The 21,598-nt window shown below is 43.5% G+C and overlaps 1 protein-coding gene across 5 annotated transcripts in view; it reads right to left on the reverse strand.

Annotated features, from left to right (window-relative positions):
• Positions 1 to 20,376, reverse strand: part of LOC137891710 (CUB and sushi domain-containing protein 3-like) — a 197,386-nt gene extending 177,010 nt beyond the window's left edge. For all 5 annotated transcript variants that reach the window (XM_068736465.1, XM_068736464.1, XM_068736461.1 and 2 more), the window contains exons 1-2: positions 19,886 to 20,376; positions 4,045 to 4,267 (exon numbers count right to left, since the gene is read on the reverse strand). In XM_068736465.1, coding sequence (XP_068592566.1) covers positions 4,045 to 4,267; positions 19,886 to 20,063 — 401 coding nt within the window. In that variant the 5' untranslated portion in view covers positions 20,064 to 20,376. The remainder of the gene's footprint in view (positions 1 to 4,044; positions 4,268 to 19,885) is intronic.
• Positions 20,377 to 21,598: the final 1,222 nt, after the last annotated feature.

Consider the following 21,598-nt stretch of genomic DNA (forward strand, 5'->3'; position numbering starts at 1 on the left):
CATTCCCCTGGGTCCTAAGTCCCTCCATGTACACCTTCTTATCACCCTCTATGTACCAACGTACATTTATAACAAATACCACACATATTACCCTCTAATCAGCGTTGTATGCGTCTAACCAAAATACCACAAAAAAGCAACAACACTAACTCTCACTCACGTGTTCTGCTGAGGTGACGTAAATTGCTCGTGTTACCACCAGCGGCATCAACAGTGGCTCCAAACTCGCAAAACGTCGGATTTGTTTAAAACCCAAACACTTCCAAACATCAGACACAGCCCCTCTGTTGGGCTCAGACTCTACTGGTTCATCTCCGGTCTCTCTCTGTTCCTCCTGCATCGCTCTGTTCTGTTCTGTTCTTTAATTAAGTAACGCGACGGTGCCTCTCCCAGCTGCTAGCAGACTAGCTAACGGGCTAGCTACCGAGCTGTACCCAGCATGCTGTTCGGCGGTGACATTTTATAAACATACAATTATTAGTGTTACAAACTGTTTATGTGTCACAAACTGTTGTGTCGTGGTGAACAATATATTTAGCTTCCTGTTGAAGAGTGCACCGGTATGACGGTGTGTGGAAAATTCATATCATACGGGACGTTAAAAACCGGTGTACCGGTTGCTTTTGTTTCTGTTTCAGCAGTAACCTACACTGAAAGCAGCAGAAAGGCAACAGTGATAACACTTTAATGTCCATCTATCCCAAGTAATATTGTTATCACATATTGTCCTCATGTCGTGCAGCTCTACTCCCAAACCTCCCATTCATATGCAGTACCACCACCGCACACAACAAAAAGTCAATTAAACTGGAATTAAGTTCTTGATTGTCACATCTCAAATCATGGTGAAAAACATAAAGACTTAAAGAAATATGATTTAATATTAGATACCCTCAAAAACGTTCAGGGTGCCATTATCAACATTCAAATGTCTGTGGATAAGGCAATAACATTTTTTATTTATGTTTTATCACCACAGAGCAAATTGTATATATGGTGTACTTTGTATATTTAACAATCAACTCTTCTCCTTGGACAGAAGAGATTAAATTAAACTGTCTCTAGTTTTGGGATGAATTTACGGTTGATGATAAAAAGGACAAGAAACAGAAGTCATCTGAAAGATGACGTTGGATGAGGAAGCATGTCAGCAGATAGGTTTATTCCACTGGAGCAGCGGTCCCTGAATGGGCCAGGAACTTCACCTGAACATCAAATAGTAATATTTCAACCACAAAAAGTGAACTCATGCAGCTCAACTGAGATAAATACTTCAACAACACTCTTGTACTCAAGTCCTGATGTATGCACAACCTGGTGTTTAAAAAGGGCAACACGTAGTGCGTGCAAACAATATTCTTAATTATTTTAAAATGTACTGAAACCCAAATAAAGTTGTCCTGCAATGAACTAAAATGATTATACCTGCGTCATGGTGTCCTCGTATTGTATTGTATTTATTTATTTATTTGTAGTTGTTGTATTTGTTTTTATGAGTCTGGAAATAAAGTTGAATAATAATCCATGTTTAGTATGCGTCGTTTTGTTTTGCTCTATATTATAAGGTGTTCATGTTATATAGCCACGTCCATACACACAACATATAAATAACAAGAACACCTTTCAAATTAAAGCGTTGGGGTTTTTTTGTTTGTCAAGCCAAGGAAAGCGCAGGTGCACTAAAACATGAATTATGAATTTGGTCGATTTAGGTCCCAGAATTCAAAATACCCATTCGCTCACGTTACACGCGTGCCTTTGGGTTCGATCGTTCACGCGTGTTTGAACGTGTGACGTTACGGCAACCATACTGACATTCATGGTTAAAGGAAGACTTAACGCTCAGCTTTTTACGTTTAAAGCATCGTCGTTATGTAACTAGAGCTAGCACACTTTACCGTCAAGTAACATTGCTGTGAGCAAATGATGTCATTATGTAAATTACTCGCTGACGTTACGAGCACGTGTCAAACTGAAGCTTCCTCTGCACCCATCTTCAGCAGGGTCCTGTCTGTCTGTCTGTACAGCCCTCAGTGTACGACAGGGAACTCAGTCTGAACGTCTACATCTTAACTGAGCGATCTGATTCTAATTGTGATTGAGAAACACCTGCGGTATAAATACAGTTTCACAGATTAAAGATGTGCTGATTTATCGAAATCGCATTGAGGTTTGACAGTGTCATTTAATTTTAAAGTTATTATTGGCAACGGAGTAAACATCCTGGCACGGCGACAACACTAGTTATACTTGACAGCCGATAAATTTATCTAAGCATACGAAGCAGCAACGTCAACAGCATGTGTGATCGCTGAACACATAACTTGTTGATGTTGTGCCATTTTGCTGCCATTAAACTCAAATTACTGGCATTAAAATTCCCTCTGTTTATTACACACAGGTTTGAGCCAATATGTTGTGGTGAAGCTGTATATTTTTTGGTTTGGCTTAATTTAAGATACTTTGTGGCAATACTTTACCACGCTTCTGGAGAGAACAACGCGGACGCAAAGTCACGGCAATGTCAGGAATTGTTCTCTGATTGCTCAGAGACACATTATATTTTACACAAAATGTGCAGCAAGAGTAAAATATGTGAGATCATTAAGTGACGTGAAGTCAACCAGCATGGTGACAAGCCTTTCATAAGCCTGACCTTGAAAACAGCATCATGCGACATAATCTTTTAAGTATCTAAAGTGATTCAGCTGCTAAAGCATCAACAGTGATTCAGCTCTTGAATTATTCCCCTTCATTCCCACTCTTTGCCATACATCCTTGATTGTATTAGCATGTGACCTCGGATGAAATCAGTTTGGAGTTTTGTTCACAGAGAAATGCTGGACCCCGGCATGCTCACTTCTGATGGAGAACGCTTGTGAATACGAGTGGATAATCAGACGCTAAGATGTCCTTTTAAAAATGCGTCTATCTGCTCGGACGAGAGGTGATCTTCTCATAGTACGCGGCACACTTCTCTACAAAGAGTGGGTTTATTTTGAGCAATTTGATTTGACAAGAAAAATGTGAAACCTTTGGTGGCGTTTTACTTTGAAATCCAAACACAAAATGATTCTTTAAAGCAGGAGTCATTTTGGAAAGTAGGAAATAGAACATCTCGAAAAATGCTGCATATTCTTTCTGAAACAGACATATAATATTTCCTCTTTTTTATGGGCAAACAACCAAATATTAAGGATTTAATTTCACTACAGGCAATAAATCTAATAGTGATGATTTAAAAGGGTGCACTCTGAGGAAAAGTCTGTCTGAACTGAGCCTTCATTACTGTGTTTCTCTATCTATGCATGCACTGCCTATAGTCGTCTCACCCTGGGCATCATTTTTTCTTTATTAAATGAAATTATCAAACACTACTTAGCTGCATAGTGAGAATTTACCATCCCGTAAAATCAAACACAGCGAGAGAGAGCCAAATGTTTCTGCTAGAGACAGATACTGAGGAGAGGGACACAGTATGAAGAAGAAACATGAAAGAATCTTCCCACAGCACCGGAATGTGAGGCTTCCGTGAGAACGCAGAAAACAAACTAAGTAAACAGTTGTTTGTCTGCTCAGCGACCAAACAAGGAGATGTCTGTGTGTTTGATTTGAATGTTTTTCTCTAGATCCGTCTCCTCCGAATAAAGGAGTGTGGCTACCGAGCTGACCCCATGCAGAACCGACGCCAACGAAGATATTCACAAATAAATGCTCTGGATTCTGCCCAAAGCTCACGGTTTGATCTTTGCCACGGAAACACATGACTATTCAAAGTGTGTTTCGTGGAGGAAACAGTTTGAGACTATTTTGTTCTGTACTTTGTGTTTGAACAGAGTCCAGTAGATCAAGTAGATTTGATACATGTCAGAAAAGAGTGGACACAGTACAGTCCGCTGCCAACTCGCGTGACAAGAGTCAGCCGTCGTTGTCATGTGTGCATCGAAGATGAACCCTCCATCGGAAGTGCTCATTAAAGGCCTCCCTCCCTCTTACTTCCTGCCCCAGCCTTCAAGGGGCGTGGCTTCAGGGCCGCTTCCTTACCTCGTCCTGAAGTTAGCCGGGTGCGGATGCCCGTCATACAAAGATAAAAAGTCGTATTCCTCCTCCACGGCGAAAGATTGAAAAACTATATGAATCCTGCTCCCCTCCTCGGCAACAATCACCCAGGTACAGTTCGCTCCATTTGGATATCCGTATGGAAACCCGGGGCTTTCTATCGTCCCGTTCCTCCCTTTTAAAGTGCCGCCGCAAGTATGGATAAAACCTGGAAAGAAAGGAAAACACACAGTCATTATCAAACGCACAGCGTGTGTGACTCCATTGAGGAGACAGAAAGAATAAAAATGCTCTTCAATACATGGAAGAAAAGGAGTAAATTGCAGACAATGTATTACACTTTGCCTGGTGCACACATCCAAGCAGCAATAAATAAACCGAATGGCTCTAAAACTTTTAAATAGGCCTGTTCAGATGCTATTCAAAGCAACATTTGTGTTGTCTCAACTGTGTGCACCCTGTAAAGTCCAGGTGCAATATGTCTTCAACTGAGAACAAATTGTTTGTAAAATCCACATTGTTCTCAGCTGGCAGCAGCCAAGAGGGAAACCTGGCAACAAGCTGCAGAGCCACGCTGTGTGTTTCCATTTACTTTTTTACTTCCATTTCTGATAAAAAAAAAAGAACAGGCTGTAACAAATACTGTTGTCATTATGGAAGAAAATGCATAACTGAGGGCTACACTGATGTTTTTCAATGGCATATCGAACAAAAAGCTATCGATTACTGCCCAAGTGGGTCAGAGCGCCGCCAGAGACGAGCAACAAGCACAGGTTTTCACTGTTGTGCCACTAGCCCTCAACACTCACTTTCACCTCGCTGCACCGGTTTGCTGAAAATCAATACCCTTGACATATTAGGTTAGGCATTACACTATCGTTTTCAAACTGCAATAATCCGATTGCTTGGCTAACCTTTGGTGTTGTGTTAATGTAAATGAGCCAATGGGCCACAGCTAAGTAACTGTAACTCAGACACATATACAAGCGTAATCCGTCTCACTCACGCACAGACCTTTACAATCACGTCTCCACATCCAGCATACGCCCTCACACTTAAACACAGTGTGTGAACCCGCTCCCGTACCCAGCGTCACACTCCACAAACCAAAACACAGACGGGACGTTTTATATGAGCTTATCTTGCACGTTGTCTAATGAAATGCAAACTTAATTAAGATGCATGGTTTACCCTCCTCCCCCCCCCCCCTCACACACACACACAATTTACTCCTAGTGTAATTAGCTTTTCACACTCGGTAGGTAAAGGATGTTTTGCATAGAGTTGGCCATACATACGCACTGCAGTATGTGGAAACAAGCACAGCACAAAGATCACTTGGCAGCAACTGAACTACAGAAACACTGGTAATTTTTCCTGATGATATGCACGCCTTCTTAAGAACCGATGTGAGCAAACAAAATGTTTAACTCTGAGACAAACTGACAATTAATTTCCCTCTTGTCAAGCTGTTTCATTAGTTTTGGACAAAGCCTCCCAGCTGTTTATATTTCACCAAAAAAAACACAACTCTGTTATCACAAATATGATAATTCTGTGGAACATTTTTCCACAATCTTCACATCTTGCAATACCTTCAGGATATTATCCTCACAGGGTCCCTGACCCAGAGTCCCTGACAGCACAGAACATCTCCACCTATTGTCCAGATAACTGACCTGCCCCTGAGACCAATACCCTCACCCTATACCCAGAGGTCTAGTGGCCCGCCCTTCTTATAGATCCAGTTATGGATACGGTATATCTCATGCCCATACAGGTTTATTATGTGTCACCTGGTGATAAGCTGCTGCTCTACATTCAGTGGGGGGGGGGGGAATGTTGCCATGGCTAGTTGCACGTCTAAGTTGCAATTGCTCCTGCCACAATTCAGCCATCGGGGTCAATCATCATCAAATTTGCAGCACTGATGCGCCGCCTACAGGGGCAACATGATCCAACCTGTGACGCGGTGCACGAGTGCTGCTTTCAAGTGCTCTCAGGAACATCGGATTTACCAGGAAAGCCCTCTTCACTGATCTAACAAAGTTGTCCATATGACTGTAAAAGTGTGGATGTGAAATTGACCAACAGCTACTGTGATATTAGTCATTGCTTAGTGGTTGTACATATGGGTGTTGTCGCATGTTTCTATTTCCAATGATCATAAGTTGTCATGCATACGTTAATGAACTAAAACAGTTCATTAACAGGCAGCTCGTGTTTCCAACTGAAAGCAGCTTGACAGGGTGTATGCGTTAGACAGACTAATGAAGAGCACTAGAAGACAAGCTCCACGCCCACACCGACTTTTAAAAATGGCCTTGAAAAAGAAGTTTGACGAAAATATGTCCATTACCGAAAAAAGAGCCCACCTGCAGCTGCTGCTGTAGATCTGCAGTTTAGACTTAATTCACTTCTGTAAAAGCAGAAGGATCCGATCATTATGAGGACAGAAAGGCACAACAACACAGAATTCAATGACTGATTCGGTGCGCTTCACTCTATTGTTTATCTTGGAAAGTCACTGCTTCCATTTTTATGAGGATCATGAAAACATTTTTTTTTTGAAAAGCTACATTTTATATCATGGCCATAGGATGATGCAACTGCACTAAATATCAGTAACGCCGGCAGCAACAAAGACATATTCAGTGAACTTTTACAAGCAGTGCTACTCGGCAGGAAACTGTTGAATAACGTCTTTTGTGTCTCTGGAGGGAGCTTTCTACGGCCTGAAAAGAAACCGTCATAATGGCGTCAGGGTTGTCTCGGTTTGGGCTTTACAGTCTAACTGTAAGTGTGCATGTAGGAGGTAGGTAAGGTCTAATGAAATGATGCTATTCAAGGTTTGGAACTTGATCCAGACAGGCGACTACAAGTCAGGAGATCTCTTTCTCTCTTTCGCTTTTGATTTTGAGTCCCCTCGTTTTATGAAAATGGTGATACTAAATTGCTGGAATAACCCTTCAAATGCTGCAACAGAATGATTACTACCAACGCTTGTCTTGATTTGATGCGTATCAGGGTGAGACTGTCAAAACAGCCAAGGATAAAAAATATACGAGACATGCAGTTTGAATCACTGCTGCACAACCTTGAGCGCAAGTCAAGGAAACTAGACTTGAGTTGTGGAGAGGGTACCACAGAACAAGTTCAACCCGGGGCAACCCTGGCTGAGGATATCGACGGAGCACAGAGAGAAGCCCCTCAACCTTCTGGCTCAGAAGCAGACACACACACACACACTCTTGTATCAGATTCATTGTTTTTTTGTCCCCTGTAGAGGAAATGAGTAATCATAGCCTCACAGAAGCAGCATTTAAAGAACGGTATAAACAAAACAGGAACACAACAACAACAACAACAACAACAACATCACAAGTCTATTAAAGTGTGCCGAGGCTATTTGAAGCAGCTATGACTGATGGCACAAAACTGCTCCTAAAGCTTGTCACTGATTGGTTGCCTGTATCTGCAGCCGGAGGGGAGGAGGGCGAAGCTTGAGCTGAGCGAGAGGCTGAGGACGTGTGGTCAGTGGTCTGCGAGAGCTGGCAGATCTGGAGTGGAGAGGCCAATTATTTTAGAAGATAAGTTGGGGATTTTTTCAGGAGCTTGTTTCGATTGGTGAGGGTGAGCATGGTGAAGTAGCAGGTGGCGCAGCTACAGGAGGACAGGCTTCACTGATGCTGCAGTACAGAGGAAGCAGGGTGTGGCTTTGGACTGAGGGAGCCCTACTCTGTGGATGGCAGAGAGTCTTCGTTAGCAGCGTGTGTGGATGCCTGTGCTGCAGTGACGTGCGGTGAGGCGCTGACACTACATGAGTCAGATTTACAAACGTATGAACCCAATAGAGAAGCTTAAATCACCATTCAATGGGCAGCGTTCACATTGACTACTGGTTGTTTTTCATATTGCATATCAGCATTCTTTACACACACACACACACACACACACACACACACACAGGTAAAGTACATATTTGATTCCACCGCGAGCGTGTGCCCCCCCCACCGACCTGCCGCCCCCACCGGACTGCCCCACACTGACCCCCCCCACCGACCCGCCGCCCCCACCGGACTCCCCCCCCCCACCGAACTGCTCCCCCCACCGACCTGCCCCACCGGGAGCGTTTCAGAACCGGAGCGCTCGCGAGCGCCACCCGCGAAAATCGTGAGATTCTGCGATAATCTGTGTAACAACCCCGGATGTATAAAGAGAACAACAAACACATAAAAAGGTTACTTTACCTGTCCGACGTTGAATTGATGTTGATTTTTTTGAGACATTTTTAAGCTTAAATATAGATTCTTACATTTTTGTGGTCAAAGCAAAATATAAGAAGAAGAGAAGCGTCGAAGAAGAGGAGAAGTGTAGAAGAAGAAGAGAAGTGTAGAAGAAGAGAAGCGTAGAAGAAGAGCAACGACAGAACAAGCATGAACCCGACCCGTGGACTCTCGCTCGCCCCCTTCAGTGAGGCAGAGGTAGTGTTTGCCTCTGTGTGCTTTTTCACTGCGGTTTAATGTCAGATCAGCAACACTAAACATGTTCTACACAGACGTGAAATACATTATTCTATGTAAAGAAAGGACATATAATAAAAGAGTCTACAGATATTACAGTGGTGACAAACAATGAGACAGAAAAAGACTCAACAGTTAGTGAGGATTCACAGTCTGAGGTGAGGAACAGCTGGTCACTGCATTACATTACATTACATTACCGTCATTTAGCAGACGCTTTTATCCAAAGCGACTTACAATTCAGTATCTATCTAAACACCGTAGACGCAGCTACGGGAGACATTTTGGGGTTAAGTGTGTTGCTCAAGGACACATTGACATGAGACTTGTAGAGGCAGGAGCCGGGGATCAAACCGCCAACCCTCTGATTGAAAGGCGGCCCTGCCTTTCAATCAGAGGGCAGTATTATAAAAATTATTAAAAAAAAAGTGGCAGCTCTCCACTTAGCCACGGTGGCTAAGTGGAGAGCTGCCACTTTTTTTATAATACTGCCTCACCTCACTGTCTCTTCTGTTTGAACAGGACATGACATCATTCAGAGATTCTGATTATAAAAATGCTTGAAATGATTGGAATCATACATAAATTACATTTATAGCACAGATCAGTAGAGGAATATTAATATTTATTTTATTTTAAATATTAGCTTCCTCCGTCCCTCTCTTGTCACACTCTCAGCCAGGACTTTAGAACAACAGCAAGGATGGCCCCCATAGAGCTCTATTAGTCCCTGAAATAGTTCAGTGTTTGTCAAGCATTAGATAGCTTATGTTCAGAGCAATGCTGTTTGTGTGAACTGCTTAGCAATGTTTGTGTGGCTGATTGTTCTGATGTCCTGAAGACGACGGAACAGATGCTCATTGCGGAGATATTAATTTCCCTCTTTCTCCTTCCGAGATCCACGTATTCCTTTCATCCTTCAGCATCACCGTCTCTTCATCTAACTCATCTTTCTTATTTTATGCCTATTCAGCCAATTGCCCCCGCCCCCATCTTTTGCCCCCCCCCTTGCTTTTCCTTTTATTTCCATAAACTATCCATTATGGATTACAATCCCCCCCCCCCAACACCCCCTCAATGCTGTGAATCACATGAGCTTGAAATATGTTAATCACTGTCATCTCCATAAGAGCTGCATCCATAAAAAGGAGATTGTTGTAATCATTCATCTTCAACAGAAAAGCTGACAGAAAACAACATGGTGTGCTTAACTGTACAGGATAGCGGACATGCATTAAATCCCTCCACCACTTACACCTACAGTGTGTCTTCTTTGAATTCCGCCGTCACCCCTTGCCTGTTCCGACCTCTATCATCGCTTCAGTTGTGAGACGCACTCCCCAGGGTTTCCTCCGACCCCGTGTTAGCGCCATGCTGCAACACCGACCATAAATTGTGATGAGAAACCAAATTAACAACACGCTGTGATTGCACAGTGGGGAAAATGCGGTTCAGAAATATGAATCAGTATCATAATGCACAAGTCTGGGAAAAAAGACGGGCCTCAGCAGGCAGCCAGGCTGGCTGACAGACAGCTCAAGAACAGTCCCAGCTGTTCCTCAAATAGTTACATTTACCCCCGGCCTTTCGGTTACGCACGCAAATACTACATTTTCACCGCACCACACCTGTGATGCTTATAACCAATTGTTATGCTTGCCGAGCAAAAAGGCAGTTGTCTCCCACCCTGATGAGATTTCTGAGGGGATTTGTCTCTTTGTCAGTTTGAATTGAATGTGTGCGTGTTCGTGTGTGATTACATGCATACTTATATGTGTTGTTGGCCTTGCAGAGCTTTTCACTAATGCAAAGGGTGAAACAGGACTACTGAATGTGATTATCTCTTCCTTGCTCAGTGAATACAGAGGTTTTGAGCAGAAAGAGTCAGGTAATGAACCACAGTGCCGGATGCACTCTGTAGAAGGAGCATAAAGTTGATTTTGAAGACAAAATACATCGTGCATCATATTGATAATATAATTTGTTGCAGGCTAAATACATTATTTAAGGTTTATGAGAGACAACATTTTGGCTTTCCAGTGCACGAGCAAGTGTCGCAAGGGACAAGTGTCCCCTAAAGAAGTAAACAGCCAACACGTTGTCCTCCGACATTAACGTAGATTTGTAGCTGGGCCATAAAGACAACTGATTATGTGCAGTAGAGAGAGTGGAGGAGGAGTCATTTACTGCCATCCAAATTATTATGAGTGACAAACAGCCCATTGGGTAATGCATGATTGCTGATGAGTATGAAAGATTGCCCATCCCAATCGACTGTTTTTGAACAGAGCGTGATTAAACGGGCTTGGAAAATAAACATTCACAGTGTGACCCGCTCCCTTCAGGTAATTGCTTCAGGATCTCACCGGGCAGATTTAACTGGGAGACAAACTCTTTTCTTCCCTCTGGCAGTGAAACGGTTGAATTCTGAGGAAAGACTGCAGCACTTGCGTGGTTTGGCTAATTTATGTTCCATTTGCTATATTGTCCTTAAACTGTATTGAATTTATCTGCCGTCTATTGTGCAGTGTTTGTCTTTTATCGACTGTCTATTGGCCCTAGTTTATGTGGCAGCCGGCATCTCCAAAACTATTTTTTCAACGAGACAATAAGGTTTATCTTATCTAACAAAACCCCGTGGCTTAGAGCAATCAGAGTAATACTGAAATGAAAGTGTTTGTGTCTTGATTAATGGCGTTCAATGCACTGGCAATGAAAGAAATGTTGCAGCGCCCCCCTTTGGCACCGGTCAGTGTAAGCTTCGTGCATTAATGGAACAACAACGTATATTTGTCTCAGTATAGCGTTACGGTTGTGAATGAAAGACCTTTTGAGGACAGTTTGTTGTTGGGTTCTTCCTAAGCAACACGTCCAAACACTGCAATGTGTAGAAGAACGAAAGAGCGAGAGGACATCAGCTGCAGGGCTCTATGTACGGACATTAGGTGAGGTCTATTGGACACTGTGAATGGACTACCCAGGTCCACAGTGTCAGGAGAAAGGATGCTGCGATGTGAAATTGTTCCATTAGGTCACATTGGGTCATTTGGCAGATGCTTTCGACCCCAAGTGACTTACATTTTTTACACATACATCTGGAACAATTTGGGGTTGGTTGTCTTGCTCAAGGACACTTCAAGAAATGGACAGGAAGGGCCCGGTATTGAGCCGCCCTATGACTAATCGCCAACATGCACTGCCACCTGAGCTGCTGCCGTACCAGACACGATATATCACTTTGTAATCATACCCCTGGTGTTATTGCAGCCAGTGTGAGCCCGTGTCACGCACCGAGCCCGAAGAAAGTAGAGGAGAGGTGGACTCCGACACACTCGTGAGATATTTCTGTTTCAAGGGCAATTACACTTCCTTTTATTTAGAAAGCTGAACATTTCACTGAGTGGTATAATTCATACATAGTTATTATTTACTGTATTATTACCACTGTATTTACGCTTTATTAAGGATTCTTATGGACCAGAGCCTGCCGGCTAAATAGCTAATCCAGAAGCTAGACACAAACAGTGTTATATAGATTATATAAATATATATCTATATCTATACATATATATATATATATATATATATATGTATATATGTATAGATATATAGATATAGATGCCCTTACCCCTTGTGCATTGTGTTGCTGACATTGACCCTACAAGAGAAAGGGAAATAATAAGGAACATATAGATACCTCTAAATAAATAGTATGTCTAATATAATAAGGATGCAGGGGTCAGCTGTATGACTCAATGCAAGCACTCATGCTGTGCATGCACACACAACAATTTGAATAATTCAATGCATGATGAACTGAATAACGAAACAATACTAAAATGCATCATTTCAGAGTTCTAGAAAGAACTGAGCCTTGCTTTGAACCGCACTTGGACCACCAGTTGAAGTATGCACAAAAAAGTGTTTTGCTTTCACTCTTCATACATCACAGTATCTTTCTTCAAACAAATCCTGAGTCCAATATCCACAAGCCTACTGAGCTATGCGCTTTCAAGCTCCTCTTCTTGATTTATTTTTGGCATTTATTATTTTCTCTCTGCTTGATACTCCATTTCCTCGCGATTGACTGTGGCGCACGCTTAGTCAAGGACACCTCTTCTTCCGGATGGCATTTCATCATTGTTCACGATGATGGCCTATCACAAACAGAGGTGGAGGCAACAGCTGCACTCCTAGCAATCAAAGTTAAAGTACAAAAAAACAACCTGCATTGATTTGCACCTGACCTTAAAGGTGAGTCAGCCAATATAGAGATATCCATCAGTGATGCCTGGTTACGGCGCAGCGACTGGAAAGATAGAGCCCTTACCAAGCACAACAAAGGTCAACACACATCCTGGCTTTATTTGCTGCAAAGTATCCACACCTCTTACAAAACACAACAAAGAGAAACAGTCGTGGTCTACAGAGACACTCCCCTGAGTATTGATTTATACTGTCCAGAAAGAGGAAATTGGAATTAAAGAGGGTGTTGAACATAACCATTGATCAGAGGAAATGTGGAGGGCAGTAAAAAATGACACCTTTTGTTACTTGTCTGCTGTCATCCCTTCAGATCATGAATCTTCAGGGTCTGCCCCGTTTCAAATCAGAGCTGCTGCAGCACTTTAGGTGTTACATTTGGCGGTAATTTGGTTTTTAGATATCCAAGCACTTTTTTTTTCTTAGATCTATGACGAGCCGTACTCCGAGCAACAGACATAAAATATGGAGGCGAGGGAAAATAATTTTTCATCAGCACAACCAGGAATACAACAATGATGACTGCAAGGACCCAGGCAGCAACCTTAGCAGACAGAAATCTTAAATTGATGTCCCCAGAGAGAAGGATTTTATCTGCATGGCAGGGCTGCACCCTCACAACTCACACTGATAGAATGTGCATTATCGCAGCCCCTCACTATGCTTGTCTGCATGCTTGATGAAAGGGAAATGGGCTCCATACAACAGAAACAGAAAAAGGGCTTTCTAGAGAATGACTATTGCCTCATGAGTGTGTCACTGCAATTTGGAAAAGGGCTCTGAAATATTCCATTTGGTGGTTTTAAATTGCCAACCACTGAGGTGAGAAATAGTAAAATCAAATACACTGCCACACTGAGGCACAGCTGGCACAAAACAAATACACACACCAAACACACACCGTTGCACAAGGAAATAACAGAAGTTGTGCATCTGAATAGCCAAGTGTAATAACTGTTTCCCAGCGTCTGCATGCTGCTGGTGCTTTACCCACTTCCCTGCAGATACAGTATTTTATGGCGAGACACCAATACCTCCTCAAAGTGCTACTGAGCCATATTGCACCTGATGCCAGGCTACCACTGAGAGAGCTGCTGTACAACAGGAAAACTGGGAGCCAACAACGCATTATAGGACGCCTGTCTCTCTAGCATCCAATCTTCCAAACAGACAATAACATCAACACTTCGCTTTCCCCCGAAAAAGGGAAAGAGAAAGCGGCACAGAACAAGAATCTGTCTATTTCTATCTAAAGACAAAAACAGAGGCTGAAACAATACTCAACTGTTTCACTCTCCAAATAGAAAACATCTTCTTCCACTTAACAGCCGGCTCACATAGTGAGGACGTGTTCTTCAAAGCACCACATGGAGCTCGCTTCAAACTCAATCACAAACTTGCAAACCGCCTCATTACCATTAAGCTGGCTGCAGATTCTCCAGGAAAGTGTTGCACCAGATCTCTACATGCCGCCGTGCTCCACCTTCTGGAAAGAGAAGTAGTGGTGGACTTTACTTGAGACGCGAGGATCTCACCACCCACAGGCAAAATGCATTTGCATGTGTTTTGGGAGTTTCCCATCAAACATTTGTACGACCTGTTAGATCACATGAATTAATGGGTAAGAAATGAACATTACTTTGTCACGCCAGCCTGCAGCTTATATTAAATACTTAAATAGAAATAAAATTCAGTTTTTTGTGAGGTTTTGTGAATCATCTGTACTAATTATATTAATGAAAAAAACTGATATGGAAAATGATTATTGTTTAAGTAGTAGTAATAGCACTACTTATTCTGCCAATCATTTTCTCTACTAATAAATTGATAATTCTTTCTACAAAATGTAAAATGATTGTGAAACATATTTCATAATTTCACACAGCCCAAAATGATCTCTTCAAAAGTCTTGTCAGCCTCATTTTTTTCAACCAGCAGTTCAAAAGCATCATCCTGTGCATCATCCCCTCGCTTGGTTTTGTTTATGTGTATCAGACCCTCGTCCTCCCCCCTCCAAAGAGAACGGGGAGACAGAGGACACACAAGGACACCCCAAGCAGTGTGAGCTACACTCGTCCTACAATAGAAAATATACTTCTTTTATAACAAAAGTACATTTTGCAATCCCAGTACACACACAGATCTGGGATTAAAAAGACAACAAAAAATAAAAAACACCGCATTTGTAACACTAACTGCATGTAGGTGGCACAATAAAGGAGCTATTACTTTACCATCTACTGCTATTACTGCTACTGTCAACGTGTTTACGTTCCACAGGTTGAACTGGAAGTGCAGTTTAATAATATTGTCTGGCAGCGGCTTCGTGTCTCAGTGACACTCTCTGTCCTTGATAATGCTCTTATGACCAAAATCAGACTGAAACGGAAAAAAAGATGGATGAATAAATGCTTTGATGAACGCAGCTCCACAGGCCAGGGCTAAAGGCCATTTCACACCGCATGGAAGAATCTACTCAATCACTAGTCAATCCATTACTGTGTGTTTGTTTCACATGTTGAAAATACACTGCATGTGGGATCCCATGAACGTTACTTTGTTCAATACAGAAGAGGCGACACTTAAAAACAGCCAAGTCAATTGTTAAATTCACAGCAATGTGAAGAAATCAATCATTTCCAAAGCTGCTGATCTGGGAGCCTCACCAAGAGCATATGGTCTACTCGTCCGCGTCGGTTCTCTAACTAGATGGAATGCGCAGTGCTTCCTCCTCAACACTGATAGCAAAGTGGTGTAGTTGAGAGTCTGAACATGTATCTGTTAAGCTATCCACACCTACCATTTTAATTGCTGTGAAATATGCTGTGGAATCACAGCAGCCTCCCCTAAGCAGTCTACCTCCTCGATTACCTTCACATCGGCCCGCTTTGTTTCCACGGCCGTGCTTCGCCCCTGCCTGCTCTCTCCTGTCACATGTCAAAAATCCTGTCTGCTGCCACAGAGACAACCAAGAACAGCAGTGGACACTGCAGGGGGAAGATTCATGAAACCACGTGAGCAACAGGTTATACAGGCAACGCTGGAAATATGCTATACTGTGGATACATTCTTTCACAAGATCAATGGAGCAACAATATCCAACAGCATGACTGTCATTGGGCTTCAGAGAACACATGTGGGGTTTTACATGCGGCTGTAGTTATTGGTGTATTAGTTAAATCTCACTTAAAAGGAATGCTTTGCTGCATTTCGTCTCTCTCCTATTATAGTTAACACACCTGCTGTCTCACTTGACAGCTGTTTCTAGATTTGAACCACTGCACGCAATAAGGCCAAATACATGAATACAGTATTATCCGTGGATAACTTGAAACCTCCACCTGAGGTGCAGAAGACGGTCCACCTTGAATCTGTAGCCTTGACTCCTCAGCCTATTACCCTTAATCTCAACAAACGGTGAGCTACTTTTCTTCCTGAAGACAAGATATTGCCAATCTCTCTCCCTCAAGAGAGCTGCTTGTATTAAAACTGACACCTGAGAAGAACTGACTTAATCAGAACCAGCAAACTGTATCCGACCTTCGCGGGAACCTGTCAGCAACATCTCAGAGCCTGGCCCAGGCCTACAGCCACGGGCGAGAGGCCCGTGGGTGAACTGAGTGTTGCTTTGGTACACCACTAGGGCTATCCAGTGAGATGTCAGCACTAAAAGAGGCATCAGGAATCCGAGGAGTCAAATTGTTACTGTTCCAAGTTCCTGTATCCTGGGAAATTGGATATTGTTCCCTCCAGTTACATATAACCTTTATTTAACTACTAACATTCACGTTGAGATTAAAGCCTCTTTTATAAGTGAAACGTAGCCAGGAAAGTGTCAAATAGCAGCGTCCAACACATAACAGGACAACAACGTCAAATCACAGATGCAGCAAAATGCATCACTTCAACAAGGTTGCATGTTTGTCAGTTAATTGAAGCGAATGCAGTGACCACTTAGTCGGTCTTTAGTTTGAGCTTGGTCTGCAGATCTTTCCAGGACCAAGGACTGCAGAGGAACGGGCCGGTTCCAGTTGAACTCAGGTAATTTCTTCTACCGTTGTGGAGGTCAAGAACCTGAGGGGCAGTGGGATAATGCCGCAAAGTCCCTGTAGATAGTGCATAATTACACAGACAAATTGTAATCCTGATTAGCCCCAGCAGCCTTTCCAGCCTGTTTACATAATCACATTGAGAGAAAGTCTTCATCAAGGGCTCAGTGGCCAGATTACTGTCTGTGCAGAACCCCACTGATTACCAGCAATTAGTGACTGGCTTAAATAGAGTTTTTAAAAAAAATCACAAATAGGCCTACATTTTAACAAATCATAGAAGGTTTTTTTTTTTTAGAAATACAGTGTATACAACAGATGGACACTTATTAACAGTCTGTTCGCTGTCATTAATCGTCACTAATGTCAGCGCCTGGGTGATCTGTTCGTCCTCTCCTGTGGTGTCCCTCCACCTTCCCATGACGATCATGTCCCCTCCTGCTCTTCATTATCCGGTCACTGCTAGGACTGTCCCGTACAAAGACTGAAACTGGATGTTTGAATAAATTCCGATCTGCAAAGTACCATTTGGAACGGACATAAAGATGAAGTAGCGTGTGTTCATCAGTTTCAATGAGAACTATTCTTATGACCATAAACAACTTAAAGGGCAGATCGAGCCGTGGCCTCGACATCGTAACTCTGCTCTCTCGCATGATATTATCCTCCGCTTACACGAGCATGTATCATGAGACTGGGCCGCTCTCTGCTCTGTGACTCTTTCATTATTGTGAACTTGACTGATCGTCATCCAGGTGATGGATGGGGTGGGATCTTCATGGGAAAAAAATGGCAGACACAGCTGTTGTGCCCAAGATAAGATACAGTAAAGTGCTCAGTATCAGTGTTGAGGAATTCAATTTGTATTTGACCCCGGTCTTTTTGCTCTATTTCAACAAAAATAAAAAACTGTTCCTGCAACTTTGCTTCCGAAATGTGTGTCTGTGTCGAGCAGTTTTTGAAGTTCCCGGAGGACTAGGTGACACAGTTGCAGTGGATGTCCTCAGATGTTTGGTGGTGGACATGCCGTAATGAGAACATATCATTATTTTAGTCAAACATCACTGTGCAGCTTTATTAATTACAAAACTAAGATGCTTAATGTCACTAAATGCCACTTCATAATATGGAGTGCCAAAAATCAGACAGGTGACTGAGATAACTTTGTGAACTGCGCACCACCCACACACATGGATCCAAAAATAATCTCACATGAAAAAGCACCTCCAGCAAAGCGGTGTTGTACAAAGTTTGCTGGATAGAGGCTTTTTTTTTTACAGCATCATTATCTTAGCAGCAGGAGTGAGTCACAGGCCAGATCTCTATCTTTTTACCTCTGCAAACATCGTGTCACCTGTCAGAACAGGGGAACTACAGGTGGTCCACGGTTCCTCCCGCTCGCCTCGGTCGGTGTCACTATTTCCTCTGCTCTCTCAGACCCAGGCCTCTTCCTCATCCTCCTCCTTTTCCTCCCCCTCCACCCCAATCTATGGCTGGCTGGCTCACTAATAAGTAACAGAACTAGGAGGATTGGCAGCGGCCTCGAGGTTTGACATTGCCACAATGTGGGTGGTGAAGAAACAGCACTGTGCCCGACTCTGCTCGGCTCCACTTGGCTCATTCTTGGTGGGCGCTGCTACTCTGAATGCTGCACATCTCATCCACCCCCAATAGACAGACACGAGAATTACTCACAGGGTGAACAATCTGCATGTAAATTGATATCTGTGAGTGCCCATACTCAGGCAGCCAAACATGCATTTAACAGATAAACTGCCATGCATTCACATATAGAATGTCCCTGAATACACACACACACACACACACACACACACACACACATCAAGAAGAAAAACATTTTGAGGGGTGGAATTGGATTTGCCTTTTTTCCTTTGGCTTTAATTATAGTTGGAAATGAGAATTTAACACAGCGAGTGTAACATTACAGAGCTTGTATGATACGCAAAGACAGAGAGTAACACACACACAGGCAGGCACACACACACACACACACACACACACACACACACACACACACACACACACACACACACACACTTATGCACAGTTTTATAATCCACATGTAACTTGCATTGCAAGAGAGCAACAAATTGTTTATTAAATGTCCTCTAAACGCTGTTTAAAATGTCAATGGATAATGGATGAGCAAATGGTGATTGCAGAGTGGTAAATAAACAACAATTGCTTTGACAGATTTTATTTCAGTCATTTTAAGAACTGTATAAAGTGACATTTCAGGAGCGATGAAACTGTCATCGCTCTGCGTGAATGTAGCTGATGCACATAAGAAAAAAAATGGAATCAGCGGTTACCTCACCAGCTAGAGCGACTATTTAAATGGACAGACCCCGAGAAAGAGCCACTAGAATACTAACAAGGCCACCTTACACCTGCCTGCACTGGCAAGTCCGATAAACACTAGTCGACAAATTGGTTCCACACTACTAATTGCCTCGGCCCCTTGAAACTGCTCCAGTAACGTTTGTGGGGAGACGTTGGTGTGACGCAAATCCCACATAAATACTTGAAAACTCGACCCAGAAAAGAAGAAAAAAGGCGGACGGCTCTGTAGCCTGAACAAATAAGATTCTCCTTTACATCATATAGGCAATCTGCAGCGCGTGCACTTGCGCCTAAACATTTCACTAGTTAGCCTACTAAGCAAAGCAGCTCACGTAGGCTATTAGAAGACGCGTAGGTTACCGCAGGAATATCTATTGAGCGACTCAGTCAAAGCCTGCATTGAGCGCCAAACTGGTGAAATGCGTCCCTTAAAAACTCTATCCAGTAAACCGTGGTAGCCTATTTTGCGCACGTCTGTAACGTTCCAGCTTTTGATTTCTCGCACGCACGCACGCACGCACGCACACACACACACACACACACACACACACACACACACACACACACATACACACTGGCACACTAAGCGCATCAGAAAACACAGAGGCTTGCTGCAGTGGCTCGTACCTTTCACACAAGTGAACATCAGCGAAAAGATGAGATTCCAAAAAACAATTCCCGTCTTAATCCGCATCGTTTTGCCTTGAACAAAGTCCTCTCGGCCACATTTAACGCATCTCCTGTTGAAAACGTCCCGTAGTTCAATAGATCCGTCGTAGTATCCGTCTCTGTAAATCCCCTTCATGTTCTCAACTAACACATGTAACCTACAGCCTGTGTTCTCCTTCTGCTTGGCTGAAGTAGAGTCCCGTTCCCTGCTCAGAGAAGAAACAGGCAGAGCCGCCCGCCGCTATGTCAGCTGATGGGAGAGAAGTGAGCGAGACTGAATTTTAGGAGAGGACCACGGCAACCTGGACGAGGGCTCAACCATCTCTGCTGAGAGGGGCATCAAGTGTGAGCATCTCTGGTGGCGCGCTCTCGCGTCTGCTGTTCAACATCTTTCCTTTTTAATCCCTGTTAACCGGCTGAGGGCAGAGAGGAGTCTAGCCTATCTTTGACTGCTGCCTTTATCGATCGGCATTTGAACCACGCAGAGTGAGGGAGAAAAGGTGGCGGGGAGGGGGTGGTGGTGGTGGTGGTGGTGGTGTAGCGAGGAAGAGAGAGAGAGAGAGAGAGGGAGAGAGAGAGAGAGAGGGAGGGAGAGGGATCGTCCTGTGTAAGTATGATGTGGTTGATGTGTGGCTAACAAATCACGAAGTGGGAACAGTGAGGTGTGGGTGGCCAAGGGAGGAGGAGGCACGTCTTTATGGGAAGACTGTAAATCCCGAGGAAGAAATGAACTCTGTTAATGACAGCATGTGGTTTATGTGTGTGTGAGGGAGGGGAGAGGTTGGGGGTGGGGGGGCTGTTAGGTGACTCTCAGACAGGCAGCATCCCGTCCCACGAGCTGATGAAAGAAATTCGCCTGGTAGGCAATCCCACCATAACTCTGATTTTCATTTTGGAGATCGAGCGGAGCTGTTATTGGGAGTGATGGGGACCGGGCAATTTGCAATGCAAAGACGGGATGATGACGGCGCACAGCGCGGCTCAGCTGCAGTGGGGCTCTTCTGCCATCTAGCTTTGGAAGAGTCACCGACCTCTACTTTCAAACGGAGAGGAAGAAGGGGGGGCAGTGAAGCGAGAGGCCGTAATTGCACACAGAATGAACACCATCCAGTCTGTAACACGTTCAGGGTTTTCTGCAGATTCCAACGCGTATATGGTTTTGCTTACCTTTTCATCAACACGGTCGCTTTAGCTTCTTATAAAATCCAAACTAAAGTCTCAATACGTTCTGAGAGCAGCAGCCGTGGAGAGATATCGGGTGAGGTTTTAAATCAATTACGCGCGTGGCTTCTGGTTTGAATATTGCCCACTTAATAATTGTCGCCGCAATGACCTCCATGGAAATCCATATCATTTGGTAAGATTTATTAGCTTTCAGTCAGCAGGGCGAGTTCATAAGGAAATCTAATAAATGAACCCTGAGCCTCTCCTCGTGTCTGAGGGGAAGCCAGACAGACGCTGTAGGCCCCCGGTAACTTAGTGTGAGAGCTGTCCATGGTGCTGAAACCAGAACCTTCACGACTCTAAACTACAGTAGAGGATCTGCTTGTGATTGCGCCCACATTTGTAAGGACATCTGCTTTCACAACAAACAAATCACGTGCCTCAGAATAATGCACTATGTATGAATTCATCAACACTTGTGTATCAAACAGTCAATGACAGTGACTG

This window comes from Cebidichthys violaceus, unplaced genomic scaffold (assembly GCF_023349555.1).
Source record: "Cebidichthys violaceus isolate CVI_PGR_0920_01 unplaced genomic scaffold, fCebVio1.0.p SCAF_7, whole genome shotgun sequence".
Classification (NCBI taxonomy): domain Eukaryota; kingdom Metazoa; phylum Chordata; class Actinopteri; order Perciformes; family Stichaeidae; genus Cebidichthys; species Cebidichthys violaceus.